The sequence below is a fragment of the Tenrec ecaudatus genome, chromosome 5 (assembly GCF_050624435.1).
Source record: "Tenrec ecaudatus isolate mTenEca1 chromosome 5, mTenEca1.hap1, whole genome shotgun sequence".
Lineage (NCBI taxonomy): Eukaryota > Metazoa > Chordata > Mammalia > Afrosoricida > Tenrecidae > Tenrec > Tenrec ecaudatus.
The window spans coordinates 146,429,549-146,445,192 of NC_134534.1; the positions used below are offsets into that span (position 1 = coordinate 146,429,549).

Here is a 15,644-nt window from a genome sequence, read left to right on the forward strand (position 1 = left end):
ACCTGACTTGACAGAAGACATTTAGTGCTCCCTGCGGGACTCATCCCCTCGATCCCCCATTCAAAGATTCCTCTTCAATATTGGGAAGTGCTCCTCTCACAACTAGGAGTATTCTATCTGTAATGTTTCTGCTTGTGACCAGCAATTTAGGATTCTCCGGGCCATATGATGAGTTTTCTTTGGTACTTCCAGGGTCCGGTCCAGGAGGGAAAGGGCTGGTTCCTTCAAAGTCAGAACTCATTTTCTTCTCAGCTCTCAAAGAACAAATACAATGTAAAATGCATTATTTAGGGGGCATGAGCCATGTTCTGTTTGTGTGTTTCTGGGATTTATCCCGTGACCCCTTTAGTGTAAGTGCCTTAGATGGCTAGCTCCTATGTCAGGACATGGAAGACATCACCACTTGGAAGTAGATACTGGTAGTATGTGGATTCTGGCATTGACTCCATGACTCTTACAATTTGTTGTTTACTGGTTGCGTTTTATTTGGGGTTGAGTACTATAAGTGGAGGAAGTGCATCAGTTATGTCTCTCAAGGCTTTCTGGTTGTAATAGTTTTAAGCTTTTGATTTTGGAAAGCTTCAAACTGAAGTAGAGAGAATCATGTGATGAATCCCAGCATGCCCTGCAAGGTTCCATCATACCAATTCATGCCAGTCTTGTTTCATCTCTTCTACCTGCTAGCTTCCTCCTGAACTGCTGTGGAATAAATCCCAGAGACAGTGCTAGTGTAATCCTTGGTTGTACCACTTTTTGCTACGCTTTATTTTTATATAAGACAGTTTTACATACATTGAAAAGTGCCTACCAAAAAAAAAGTGAAAATAAAAATGTGGGAAAAAAGGAGTGTTTCCATCTTTAAAAAAACAACAAAACTTTTTATTGTGAATTAAGTTAACGTTGACAGTACAGCTCATCAATTTTCCATTCAACATTCATACACATTCTGTTTGAACTCATCCATTGCAGTCCCCTCATTGGCCCCTCCCATGTCCCACTTGCTCCCTTTGTTTCCTGTTTCCATTCCTCCTCTTTTCCTGGCCCTTTGAACTTTGTCCTTAGGCATGTGCTGTTCTCGATATTAAGTGGATGATTATTCTTACATTGGGGTGAAGTCAGCTCTAGATCTGACAGGCCCACTAGCCTCTCTCCAACTGGTAAGTCTGCTCTGTTTTTATGATTTGAGTTCTGTTCAACATTTTCCTTACACTCTTTCTGGAACCTTTTATTTATTTATTAAGTTCTCTCTCTTTTTTATTAATCGTTTTATTGGGGGGGGTCTTGCAAATCTTATAACAATCCACCATTCGATAGTGTTAACCACACTTGTACATATGTTGCCATCAAAATTTCCAAAACTTTTTAATCATTTTATTGGGGGCTCATACAAGTCTTATCACAATCCATACATATATTCATTGTGTCAAGCACATTTGTATATGTGTTGCCATCATCATTCTCAAAACATTTGCTTTCTACTTGAGCCCTTGGTATCAGCTTCTCTCTTTTCCCCTCCCACCCCACCCTCCCACCTTTGTGAATCCTTTATCAATGATTTATTATTGTTATTTCATGTCTTACACTGTCCATTGTCTCCCTTGACCCACATTTCTGTTATTCATCCCCCAACCTTGTGATGGGTTCCTCCTTTCTCCCCTCCCCAGAACCTTTTAATGTGATCCTTTATAGAGCAGTTGGTAGTGGTACCCAGGTACCATCTAGTCCTCCTGGCCTCGGGGTTGTGGTGATTGATGTTTGTGTGGTCTGTTCGTCTACTCCTTAATACGTTCCATAGGTCTTTCAGTTTTCATCACTCTTTCCCTGGCTGGAGAGACACCAATAGTTGAACCTTAGCTAATTTCTCGTGACCTTTTAAGACTTACGTTGCTGCTCAATAAATTATAATGTAGAACATTGTCTTTGTGAATTCTATTATGCCAGTTGATTTAGGTGTCCTCTGGGACTAATCCCCCGGGCCCAGTGGCTCATTCCTTCTAGGTGTTTGGTTATATGTAACAAGGTTTCATAACTTTGACCCCCATATGTCCCAACACATTACGGATATATTTGAAACAAAGAAAAATACACATATATAGGAATTCACTGTCAAATTCACTGCACCTACTCATAGTTCACTACTACTGCAAGATTGTGTGTACAACAGTATTTTCCTCGGTTGCCTTTAATTCTTGCTAACTCCCCAGTGTGTTCCCTTGCGTCCATCTCTTTCTGTGTGCTCGTGGCTGCTTCTTTCTTATTGTATGTTGCCTTTCCCTTCACTCAAATAAACACTGTTCACCCTCTAGCTCATGGCTTCCCCTCCCTGCCTTGCCCTCCCACCTCGAGCTACTATCAAAGAATTTTTTTTCATGAGAAAATCTTTTATTTATTTTTTTAATAATAGTAGTTTCTTTTAAAACTTTTTAATAGTAGTTTCATACAATATTTATCTTTTGTGATTGACTAATTTAGCTCAGCATAATGTCCTCCAGGTTCACCCATTGTATGACGATTTACTTACCTTTAAAGTTACAGAGTATCCATCCAGAGTTTATTATCTGTTCTCTCTTGCTAGGCCGTTAGGCTGCTTCTGCCTTTTTGTTCTTGTACATCGTGCTCTGATGACCCTCTTTGTGTGCAAATATATTCCTATCGGGACTCTTGTTTCTCTATGATGTAGAGATTTCTAGGTCTTGTGGTATTGCTACCCATAATCCTCAACTTTTGGCGGCAGTGCCGTATTGTTTTCTATAGCTGTGGTACCGTTTTACAGCAGTGTAGGAAGGCTTCCGTTTCTGCACACCCTCACTAGCACTTACTGTTGTCCCAGATCCTGCTATATTTTACAGTTGTATAAAACTTCAATATATGGATGCTTTCTCTTGCTTTTAACCAGTTGCTTACTGTTTGACACTTAGATTATTTTTCTCTTAAAACACAAGCAGGAAGTGAATTTTGAGAATGATGAGGGCAACGAATGTATAAGTGTGCTTTACACAATTGGTGTATGTATGGATTGTGATAAGAGTTGTATGAGCCCCAATAAAATATAAAAAAACATAATGTTTATGTTTTCTAATACAATTATTCATGGCTCTGAATTTACTCTAAGACCAAAATGGCAACATATACCCAAGGACCAAGTTGAAAGGGAAAAACAAAAGCTTACAAATAATGAACTATAAAAAAACGAACAAGTTAAGAAAAGGAGAGTAAATTCTGAGAAAGCTGAAGATGATAATGGAGTGGTTCTATGAAGTAAGATTGTCTACATTTGGATCTGGTTTCATGGTAATAATTAAGTTGTAGGTGATTATGAGAATTAAATAAATTGACATATATATAAAGTTCTTAGGAAAAATCACAATGTTGAATTATGTTGAACGTATATATTGAACATAGAAATTGAAGAACTTTTGTGAGTACTTCTATGGCAGATATCTGTTTTAAAAGTATCTAATTATAGAGTTAAAAGGTGTTTTCTAAGTACAAACTACATCAAAGCCATTCTACTGATACAAAAATTCTAAGGGGAATGGTAAAAACCTCTTAATATTCTAGTATCTGCCAATCTCACTGGCGGTTAAATTCATAAAGCTTTATTTTCTGATCTTCTGCAGGGTGTTCGCCCAATAGCCCAGGCTGGCAATAAACATGGTGAACTTAGTCCGTTAGCCCTGTTTGCTTTTTTTGTGCGTCGCTGCAAGGATAATCTTCATGTTGTGGTGGCCTTCAGCCCCATTGGAGACGCCTTCCGAAATCGCCTGAGACAGTTCCCATCCCTCATCAACTGCTGTACCATTGACTGGTTTCAGGTTTGTTTGTTTTTCCTTCTTCTTCGGCAAGTAACTCTTTTGAAGTTTTATTGAAATCTATATTTTTAAGCGCCATTAGTATATATATTCATCAAGAGTTCCACGATTGCTTACTATATAATGCTCAGCAACAGAGTCAGATAAGACATGATCCCTACAAGCAGTTCACATTGTATGTAATCTGGAAGACAGAGAAGCCAATAAGGAGTCACAGTTGTAGAAAAGAGCCACAATCTCTTGTGCAAAACATACACATCTGAAGACAATAAGTCTTGGAAGTGTGAGGGTGAATTAGTTACCTACACATTGTAAAAGCAGAGGTGTGGGGAGAGCTTGGCTCATTTGGACAGCTGCAAGTAGTTTGTAATAGCTGATTGTCAATGAGAGAACCAGGAGATAATATTGGCCCTTTGGAGAGTCACCAGGCTAAAAAGGGGTGGGTATGGTGTGCCTAGAAGTTTGGGTTTATCTCAAAGATGTGGTGAGTTTATGTATATTTTTAGCTACTCTATAGTTTAGGGAAAAAAATGGTGACTGTGTGGTAGATGATTGGACTGGGGCAAAACAAGAGTCAGGAATTGTAGTCATGCCAATAGCAAATAAGGGCCATTGCCTCACCTAACCATCAGGGAAATGAATGGTGCTGGTAGAAGATAGTTATACCATTGGGAACAATAACTGACAATGCTCTCTCTGTAATACTTTTATGCCCAGTAGAATGTGGGCTGTGTATATTGACCATGGATAATTTCTTTTAAAAACTATTTTTGATACTAATTTGGCTTATTCTCTTTTGCCTATTTGTTATCAATTTTGCATGTTTGAAAAACAAATTCTGCCCACTTGAAGATTGCACATGTATTTGGCTAGTGGAAGTTTTTATATTAATACAGCAATGTAAATTACGTGAAATGATTTTGGTTTATGTAAGCCACATCTTAACATTGCTTCCATTAAATAACCAATAAATAAATAACCAAAAATCCAAAAGACAGTAAAACAAACAAAAAAACCTGTCCAGCCATAAATTTACTGCATATGAAACCTTATACATACAGTTCTACTACTTCTGGATACCTTTGTCATACCCATGAGACTTTCATTTCTATTGTGAGTCATCTTTGTTGGGAAAAATTAGAAAAAGAGGTGAGCAGAAGTTTCATATGGATAAGGGAAATTAAGTCAGTAATCAAGAGGAATGAAGATTACACAGCAATGCACTGGAGAGACAGCCTGTGTCACAGAGGCTGGAGAAAGTGTTTGGGGTTTGTCTGTTAAACTCAAAATGAGTATAAACCACTGTGTTCCAATTGATGTATGTCTGGATTGTGATACGAGTTGTATGAGTCCCTAAAAAATCGTGTTTTTTTTTTTTAAAAAGGGCACATATCATGCCAAATGGTCATGTCAGAATGGCATTTAAAAAAAAACCCACTGTGTTCACACAATAAGAAAGGAAGTGCTTTCTGAGTAGATCTCTAATTTAAATAAGGAGTGCTATAACAATTCAGAGGATAAAAGATGCAAATGTTTTTGTAAGAAATTGAAACAAAATCCAACAGATCTTGTGTTAGGAAGAGTTCTCTAGAGAAACAAAACCAGGACACTTTTGAATATATATATATATATATATATATATATATATATATATATATATATATATATATATATATATATAGAAGAAATTTAACAGCTAATAAGTTCACACAGCCATACAGACGGCTCACTTCAGCTCACTTTTGTGGAACAGTTAATGTACTGGAAGTCCTTTGACTCACAAGGGCTGCTGGGTCCAAGGTCAAGGAAGCGGGCAGCAGTGTTCCCTCAGGCAAGGCAGGCAGAGTCTGCCTGCAGGCACCAAGCAGCAGGGTGGGTCAGCAGCAGTCCAAAGCACAGGAGCTTACTAAAGCAGGCCCAGATGGGACGTGGAACTCAAGCAAAGCAAGGAAACAGGATCTACCAGCCTCAAGCTCAAGTGATGTGTGCAGCAGCACTGTGTTGAAGCAGGTCTTGGAGAAAGAAGCCTCCCAGCTCTAGCGACATGATCCATGCTCCACAGGTTGGCTGGGCCCTACGGTGTTTAACACACAGGGTGAGGTAGAGAACTAGCTGGTCCAATCACCAGAGAGCAAAAGAGGCGGGGTGGGCCTTACAGAGCCATTTCTTTATCTTTTTTCTCTTTTGACATACATTTTATTTATCTATTTATTATTTTATAGGGGGGGCTCGTACAACTCTTATCACAACCATCCATCCATCCATTATGTTAAGCACATTTGTACATGTGTTGCCGTCATCATTCTCAAACCGCTGGCTTTCTACTTGAGCGCGTAGTATCAGCTCCTCATTTTCCCCCACCCCTCCCACTCCTCCCTCCCTCATGAACCCTTGATAATTTATAAATTATTATTATTTTGTCTTATCTTACACTGGCCATTTATTTCTTTGTCCTCTGATCAAACTGTGACCTGATTAATCCCACATTTTCCTATAGGCCAGGTTGGCCCGGTAAACATAACTATCACAGATATTAAAAATCAAACACCATGAATAATTGGGATTTTTTAGAGATAATTCCATATTAGAAAATCAATCAACGTAATATACCATATCAATTGAACAAAGGAAAATAATCACATGACTCTCTGTGGAGACAGAAAAAGCATTTGATAAAATCTAGCACCTTTTTTAATCCTTTTATTAGGGGGCTCTTACAAATCTTTTAACAATCCATCATTCAATCGTATTAAGCACAGTTGTACACATGTTGGCACAAACATTTCCAAAACATTTTCTTTCTACTCATTCACATCGATATAATTGTTTATCTTTTGATACCTGATTGATATAATTGTTTATCTTTTGATACCTGATACCTGCTCCTGTTGATGCCTCATGATCACACAGGCTGGTGTGTTTCTTCCATGCTGGCTTATTTGCTTCCCTGCTAGATGGCTGCTTGTTTAAGTTCAAGCCTTTAAGACCCCAGATGCTGTATCATTTGATAGCCGGGCACCATCCACTTCCTTCACCACATTTACTTATGCACCCATTTTGTCTTCAGCATTCATGTCGAGAAGGACTAGCACCCTTTCTTGATGGAAACACTAAAGAAATGGGAATAGAAGGGAATCCCTCAGTATGATTTAGGGCATATAAGAAAAGCCAACAGCCAACATTATATTTAATGGAGAAAGTCTGGGAGCGTCCCTTTGAAATTAGGAACCAAAGATGCCCCATACTCTTGCCCATTCTATCTTATATTAGAAGTCCTAGACAAAGCAACAAGACAAGAAAAATAAATAAAAGGTATCCATATCGGAGCTCGGGTGGCATCATGGTTATGCATTGGGCTGTGATCCATAAGGCCAGCAGTAGAAACCATCAGCCATTGGGCAGGAGAAAGGGCAGGCTTGTTCACCTGTAAAGAGTGACTGTCTCAGAAACACACAGGAGCAGTTCTACTCTGTCCTACAGGATCACTATGGATCGGCATCAGCTTGGTGGCATTGTGTTAGCTATTTTGTTTTTTAATATTGGAGTCCTGGTGGCATAGTGAAGTAACCATTGAGCTGTTGATCATAAAGTCAGGAGTTTAAAATGCAGCTGGTGCAGCAGAGAAACGAGATATCTTGCTTCCATAAAGATTTACAGCCTTGGAGACCCAAAGGACCCATTTCTACCTTATCCTATAGGGTGCTATGAGTTGGAATCAATTGGATGGCTGTGGGTTTGACTTGATACTGGAAAAGAAGTAAAATCATTTCTATTCATGGATATGATCCTACAAAAAGAAAATCCAAGAGTCCACAGAAAACTAGAGCTAATAGAGGAATTTATCAAAATTGTAGGGTAGAAAGTCAACAAGCAAAAATCATTTGCGTTTCTGTACACCAGCAATTATAAATGTGAATGAGCAATTAGGGAAATAATTCTATCTTTAGTAGCATCTAAGAGAATTAAATACCTAGGAGTCAATCTAACGAAGATGGTGAGGACGCATACAGTGAAAACTGCTGAGGCAGCTTAAAGACAACTTAAATGGAAAGAGGGTCCATGTTCATGGATTGGAAGACTTAATATTGTTAAGATGTAAATATTATCTAAAATGATGTATGCAACGTAATCCCAATAAAAATTCCAATAGCCTTTTTTTTTTTACCAAAATAACAAAACATGGTCTCAACTTTATATGTAAAGGTAAGAGGTGCCAAACAGCTTAAATAATGCTTAAAGAGGAGTTCTCACGTTTCCTGATTTATAACATACTATTCAACTACAGTAATTAAAATAGCTTAGTACTGGTATAGCAGGAGACACATAGACCAAAGGAATAGAATTGAGAGTCCCAAAATAAGCCTATATGTCTATGGCCAACTGATTCCTCCTCCTCCCCTCCGTAAGAATACTAAGTCCATTAGATGGAGCAAGAAAAGTCTCTTCAATGAGTAATGCTGGGAAAATTGTTGTGTGTTTTTTCCCCCCACACACATACAAATGAGTCAGAATCCCCATTTCTTACTATGCACCAAAAATTCTCTAAATGGATAAAGGACCTAAATGTGCAGAGTGAAATAATAAAATTCTTAGAGGAAGAAGCGGAAGAATTCTGTCAGGTTTAGTTTTCACAGTAGATTTTCAAATGTAAAGACAAAGCCACAAGCAGCAAAAGACAAATAAATGGGACCTCATAAAAATGAGAAAATTGTGTTCATCAAAAGTCTAGAAAAATGTGAAAAGACAAGCTACTGACTAGGAGAATATCTCCAGAAACCATGCATCTAACAAGAACATATATATGGTAGTTACATAATTTCATGTCAACTTGAAGTGTGGGGGTGGAGGCTAGTCTGTCACTCAGGTTACAGTCTTATGCTTCCTTGTGGGCGTGACCTCATAAGGAGGGTCCTGTAAACTGTCTCCCCACCCCCGCTTCACTTTCCTGCCGTTGTGCCTCTTGGAAATCTGCCAGAGACCCCACCATTGGACCCACACAATTCTTCACCCACTGGCCTGTTATCTCCCTGTATTCTGCACCATTGCAAGTGGCTGTGTGAGTCTGAAGAGGGATTTGTGGACTAGTATAAGACTTACGGACTTGTTCTGTCCTGGGCTAGGATGTTTGCATGATATATGATTACCTCTTAATATAAAACTCCCTCTTACACATATATGAGTGTCACTGAATTTGTTTCTCTAGTCAACCCAGCCTAACACATTATATAAAATTTTAACCTATAAACAACAAAAAATAATGTAAAATGGGGAAAGGACTTGAATAGATATTTCACCAAAGAGGACATTCAAAAGATACCATGTACATGAAGATGCTCAGTGTCATTAGCCATCAAAAAAGATACGAATCGAAATCACAGTGGGATACCATTACAACCCCACTCTCTGCCATCCAGTCAGCTCTGACTCAGCAACTCGAGGATGGCTAAGATAAAAACAAGCAAACAGAAAGTAGCGAATGTTGCCAAGGATGTGGGGAAATTGCAACCCTTATCCATTGTTGGCGGGAATGAAAAATGGTACAACTGCTATGGAAAACGTGTGGCTGTTGCTTAAAAAAATAACTATCAGCAAATCCATCCTTAGGTATATAACCCAAATGACTTGAAGAGACTTGTCCATTATTGCTTACTCTAGCCCTATGCACAGTAGGCAAAAAAGGTAGGTACAACCCATAGAGTCATGAAGAGATGAATGGATAAACAAAATGTGTTTTTGGAGAAGAATATGCTTGGTCAGTGAAAAGAGGAAGGCTCTTAACAAGATGGAGTGACACAGTGGCTGCAACAGTGGGCTCACATGTCATAGTAATTCTGGAGCTTGTACATTCAGTCTGATGCTCTTAGGGTTGCTTGAGTCAAAGCCAACTCAAGAGCACCGGACAGCAGCAATTTGGAATGTTGACTTACATCAATGGTTTAAACGATCAACCTTGCCTTCAGGGCATACATATCATGTCTTACAGTGCTCACTTATGATGGCATGGTATATACTATTAGTTACCTAGCCAGTAGCCATTCTCGTTGGCCTCCATCATTGCTGCAAGAATTCTGTTTTTATTTGGGAAATCAGGTTTTGTAGTCCTGTGCCAGAAGAGTTGATTCATAGTTGGAATACATTAACGATGATACTTTTATTTCTCTTGCTAATGATTGATTTACACATGAGCATGGCTCATTCCTTGACTGTACGTCCTGTGGCAGAGTCTTCTGGGAAGATTTGGAGAAGACTTGCTTCACGGCCGTCAAGCCATGGTCAGCAGCCCGATGGGTAGCCCACCACCAGGGCTCCTAAAGCAAGGACCGCTTCCTTTATTTCTCTCCTCTGGCCGTTAGGATTTTGACTCCAGTCCTGAGCAGGACGTCAAGCTTTGAATCTTTTCCCAAACCTTGAAAAGCATTTCTAATCCTTGGTCTCAAACTCTGTACTCTAGTAATACTGTTGACATATATGTTGTTTCCTACAGACATATAAAATATATGTATTTCGTATAAACATGTCATCTACTAGAAATACTGATTCCTTTGTTTTAGAAAATTAGTGTATTATATTAAGATTAACTGTTAAAGAAATTTCGTGATCTCACCTATAATAACTTTTATTTTGTAATTGAACTATGATTGTACCTAACCCTGGGTTGGGGAGCGAAAAAGATTATCTCAGGGCAATAGTTTCAGGGATTCTGCCCACCTTCTTGGATTCAGAAAATCTGACTTCCATGTGAATTTGACGTTTTCTCCAGTTCCCCCCATTTGATGAGGCTTTTCTGGAGAATCTTTGATCAGAACATTCAGTCAGGGCAGCAAAGGAGGCAGTTGTTGGTGGATGCAAGTAGCCGTACCTCGGAACACTTGCCTGCTCAGTGGCATCTGAACAGATGACTGGTCTGAAGGAAAGGAGCAAGTTTCCCACATGGAGGGAGGTCTGGTAGAAGAAGGTTCTGTTAGAGAGAAGAGCGAGTTCAAAGGCTGCGGCACAGCCTTGCACTCAACATATTACAGGAAAACGAAGAACTCTCACTCAGATAGCGACAGCTGAAGCAGCAGGTGGGAAGTGAATCCTACATTACGTCCGGGGCGTTACAGCAGTTAAGAACTGCTGCCTTGGACTGGCTCCTCGCGACTGAAACCCAAAGTAAGCACACAGCGTTTTTTGTTGTTACTCTCATGTAGACAAAAAGGGACAAGAAAAGACTGGGAGCGTGGGGCTTAACAGAGTCCTCAGAATTCCAGATTCAATCTATTTGTAGCCTCCTTAGCATGTGATTTCCATTCTCAAAACTGCTTATCGTCCAAAGTGGAACTGGGATTGTACCTTTCACATCTGTGTGCCAGGCAATGAGAACAGGGGAAAAAAAGACAGTTCTCTGTAAACCTCTTAAAGAGCCATCTGTGAAGTCCCCACGCAGCTTCTGCTTAGACATCATCAGCCAATTCACATTGCAGAGAAGTGCAAGCAAATGTGGGCTGTTTGTGGGCATGTTGCTCTCTAGAAGAAAAATGGAATTCTAAGAAGAGGCTAGTCGACACTGAGTGGGCACGCTCTGCCGCTGCCACGATAAGGGTGGCGTGAGTATTAAATGGTCAAGTGAAAGTTGACAGAACAGTGAAACAGACCTTTGATAGGTGAAATATCATAGACGTTTCATGTGGTATGTTGTCTTTTTAATTGCATCGACTAAAATGTTAAGTCTTCCATTGATATACTTGTGACCTCTGCCCCCCTACTTCTATTATCAGGGAAAAAGTATTAAGTCCTACTTAAACTTCCTAATAATTTTTATTCTGCTGTTGTTATGTTTAGCCCTGGCCTGAAGATGCTCTTGAACTTGTAGCTGTGAAATTCTTAGAAACCCTGGAGCTCACTGAGGTTGAACGGCAAGAAGTAGTTCCCATCTGTAAATACTTTCATACCTCCATTATGGATCTTTCAGAAAGGTTAATAAATATTCAGACATTTTCAATGACAACTATACCTTTGCATTTGGGAGGGGGGTATTTCAAAATTCTAATATGAACGTTTAATCTAATATTGTAATGGTACAATATCTCTGCTTTCTAAGATTTCCAGGTATGTAATTAGTTAAGACCTTCAGCTTGCAAGTAATTGAAAGCTACTTGAACGTGTCTTAACAACCAGGGAGTTTATTCTAAGGATAGATCCCCACGCAGCACAAATCATTTCATTAAGCTTGACTGCTGGTAGCGTAGTGGTTACAAGTTGGTTGCCAGCTGCAAGGTCGGCAGGTTGGACTCTCTACTCCTGTAAAGAGTATCAGTCTCAGAAGCTCACAGAGGCAGTCTGCTCTGTCCTACAGGGTTGCGTGAGTCGGCGTCGACTTGACGGCAGTGAGTTTGGTTTGGGCTAATGTAAAGTTTTGAACCTACCAACAGCACATCAGAAGAAAGGCCTGACACCGTGCTTCTTTTTTTCGTGAAATACAGAAATGATTTATTCCTCCACATACACAGCATACAATGGCAAGAGCATCAGTGACCTGAGACATGTCCATTCAATACTGAGGGCAGTGGTTCACATAGCAGGCATTGGCCTGTAGGAGTTCTGAAATCCAAGCATTCACATGTTATCAATTTCCTCTTTTTTTTTTGACATTTTTTTTAACAATTTATTGGGGCTCATACAATTCTTTTCACAGTTCATACATATACATACATCAATTGTATAAAGCACATCTGTACAGTCCTTGCCTAATCATTTTTTTCTCTTTTCTTCCTCTACATTTTATTAGGGACTCATACAACTCTCATCACCATCCACACATATACATACATCAATTGTACAAAGCACATCCATACATTCCCTGCCCCAATCATTGTCAAGGCATTTGCTCTCCACTTAAGCCCCTTGCATCAGGTCCTCTTTTTTTCCCCCCTCCCTCCCCATTCCCTCCTCCCTCATGTGCCCTTGGTAATTTACACATCGTTATTTCGTCATATCTTGCCCTATCCGGAGTCTCCCTTCCCCCCTTCTCTGCTGTCCCTCTCCCAGGGAAGAGGTCACATGTGGATCCTTGTAATCAGTTCCCCCTTTCCAACCCACTCACCCTCCACTCTCCCAGCATCGTCCCTCATACCCTTGGTCCTGTAGGTATCATCCACCCTGGATTCTCTGTACCTCCAGCCCTCATATGTACCAGTGTACAGCCTCTGTCCTATCCAGCCCTGCAAGGTAGAATTCGGATCATGGTAGTTGGGGGGAGGAAGCATCCAGGATCTGGGGGAAAGCTGTGTTCTTCATCGATACTACCTCACACCCTAATTAACCCATCTCTTCTCCTAAACCCCTCTATGAGGGGATCTCCATTGACCGACACTTGGGCCTTGGGTCTCCACTCTGCACTTCCCCCTTCATTTAATATGATATATATATACATATATACATATACATATACACATATATACACATACATAAACACACACTTATCTCTTTTTTTTTTTTTTTGCATGATGCCTTATACCTGGTCCCTTGGGCACCTCGTGATCGCACTGGCCGGTGTGCTTCTTCCATGTGGGCTTATTTTCTTCTGAGCTAGATGGCCGCTTGTTCACCTTCAAGCCTTTAAGACCCCAGACACTATCTCTTTTGATAGCCGGGCACCATCAGCTTTCTTCACCATATTTGCTTATGCACCCATTTGTCTTCAGCGATCCTATCATGGAGGTGTGCAGCCAATGATATGATTTTTTGTTCTTTGATGCCTGGTAACTGATCCCGTTGGGACCACTCGATCACACAGGCTGGTGTGTTCTTCCATGTGGACTTTGTTGCTTCTGAGCTAGATGGCCGCTTGTTTATCTTCAAGCCTTTAAGACCCCAGTCACTATCTCTTTTGATAGCCGGGCACCATCAGCTTTCTTCACCACATTTACTTGTTCACCCACTTTGGCTCCAGCCGTTGTGTCAGGAGAGTGAGCATCATAGAGTTCCAATTTAATAAAAGAAGGTATTCATGCATTGAGGGAGTGTTTGATTAGAGGCCCAAGGTCCTTCCGCCACCTTAATACTTGACCTATAAATATAGACACATAGATCTATTTCCCCATCCTCCTATATATATTTGCATGTACATGTCTTTGTCTAGACCTCCATGAATGCCCTTTGACTCCTAGCTCTTTCCTCCATCTCCCTTGACTTTCCTCCTGCCCTACTACCATGCTTCATCGTCACCTGGGCTAGAGTATACCTCTTCTCTAAGCAACCTTACCCTTGATCATTTCCCACCAGGCCTGCCACTACCCCTTCTCTACCATTTGGGGTCCCATGTTTTTCCCTTGTCCCTGGGTTTGTTAACACCACTTCCTTACCCCCCTACCCCCCCCACCCCAAGTCCCCCCGGAACTGTCGGTCCCGTTGTTTTTCCTCCAGATAGTTCATCCAGCCTGTCCTATTCAGACAGACCTGTGGAGTCACTAACATGCACGAAAACTAGACAGAGGAAAACAAAGCAACAGTATACAACCAGACAACAAAACAACAAAAACAAACCACTGACAAAGAACAGAACAAAACAGTTCACAAGAGAAAAGCTTGTAGTTAGTTCAGGGATCGTTTGCTGGCCCTTAGGAGCGTTTTCCAGTCCAGTCTGTTGGGGCACCACGCTCTGGCCCCAAAGTCCACTTTCAGCATTCCCTGGGGACCTTGCCACTCCATTCCCTTGCTGTTCCTCTGCACTCCCCCAGTGATTTGCCTCGGTGTGGTGGGATCAGGTCAGGTGCAATTCCCACACTGTGTCTCCGGTGCTGTCCCCTGTATCGCCCTTAGTCACTGAGGGGCATCATGTCTCATAGTAGGGCCAGCCATGTTGTTCTCTCTGTGGACTGGCTGCTCTACTCAGGAACATCATCCTCACGGCCTGGTGGGCCAGGCTGTGCTCCACTCTCTCCTCCTGCCCCTTCATCTGCTCCCGTGTGCTCTGATCAAATATGTCCATCTCCCAGAGCTGCAGAGTCAATGTCGTCCTTTGGAACAAATTCTTTTGGGGGGAGGGGCAGGAATCCACTTAATTTATGGTGCTGGGGCCAGCCTCCCAGACCTCTCCACCGGTTCCCTCTTCCACGCCGGGATATTGCATTCACACCTTGCGACACTGGGTTGAAGTCTGGTCCCACTTTCCCTGTGGAGATATAAACAATACCCTCCCCTTGGGTGGATTAATGCCCCCTGACCCCACTACCCTTTTCTTCCTTGTATTCATCCATTTGTTTTCCTTTCCCCACCTCCTCCGCCATTGCCTACCATGTACATCCCTGGTTTTGGTCTGGTCTCTTCCATACTACACCGTCTTCACCCCTAAAATGTTTGTATACAGTAGCTTTTTTCCCTACGCCACTTTTGCTTTTTAAAAAAAATTTTTTTTAAATTCTTACCTCAGCGGACTCATGTTGTACTTGTCCTTTTGTGCCTGACTTACTTCGCTTAGCATGATTTCAACCAGTTCTTCCCATGCTGCTATGTGCCTCATACATTCATCACTGCTTTTTAGTGATGCGTAGTATTCCATTGTATGTATATACCACAGTTTTTTAATCCAATCGTCAGTTGATGGAAATTTGGGTTGCTTCCAACTCCTTGCAATTGTGAACTGTGCCGCAATGAACATTGGAGCACAGATGTCTGGTCTTGGTTTGTTTCTTGCCTCTTCTGGGTATATGCCCAGTAGGGGGATTGCTGGGTCATATGGTAACTCAATTTCCATCTGTTTTAGGTATCGCCAGATTGATTTCCATATGGCTGTACGTACTTACAGTCCCACCAGCAGTGGATGAGAGTTCCTGTCTCCCCACAGCCCCTCCA

The 15,644-nt window shown here is 41.0% G+C and overlaps 1 protein-coding gene across 1 annotated transcript in view; it reads left to right on the forward strand.

Annotated features, from left to right (window-relative positions):
• The window catches only part of DNAH12 (dynein axonemal heavy chain 12), a 185,315-nt gene that overhangs the window by 106,529 nt on the left and 63,142 nt on the right, over positions 1-15,644 (forward strand). Inside the window, exons 44-45 of the mRNA XM_075550753.1 lie at positions 3,621-3,815; positions 11,634-11,767. Coding sequence (XP_075406868.1) covers positions 3,621-3,815; positions 11,634-11,767 — 329 coding nt within the window. The remainder of the gene's footprint in view (positions 1-3,620; positions 3,816-11,633; positions 11,768-15,644) is intronic.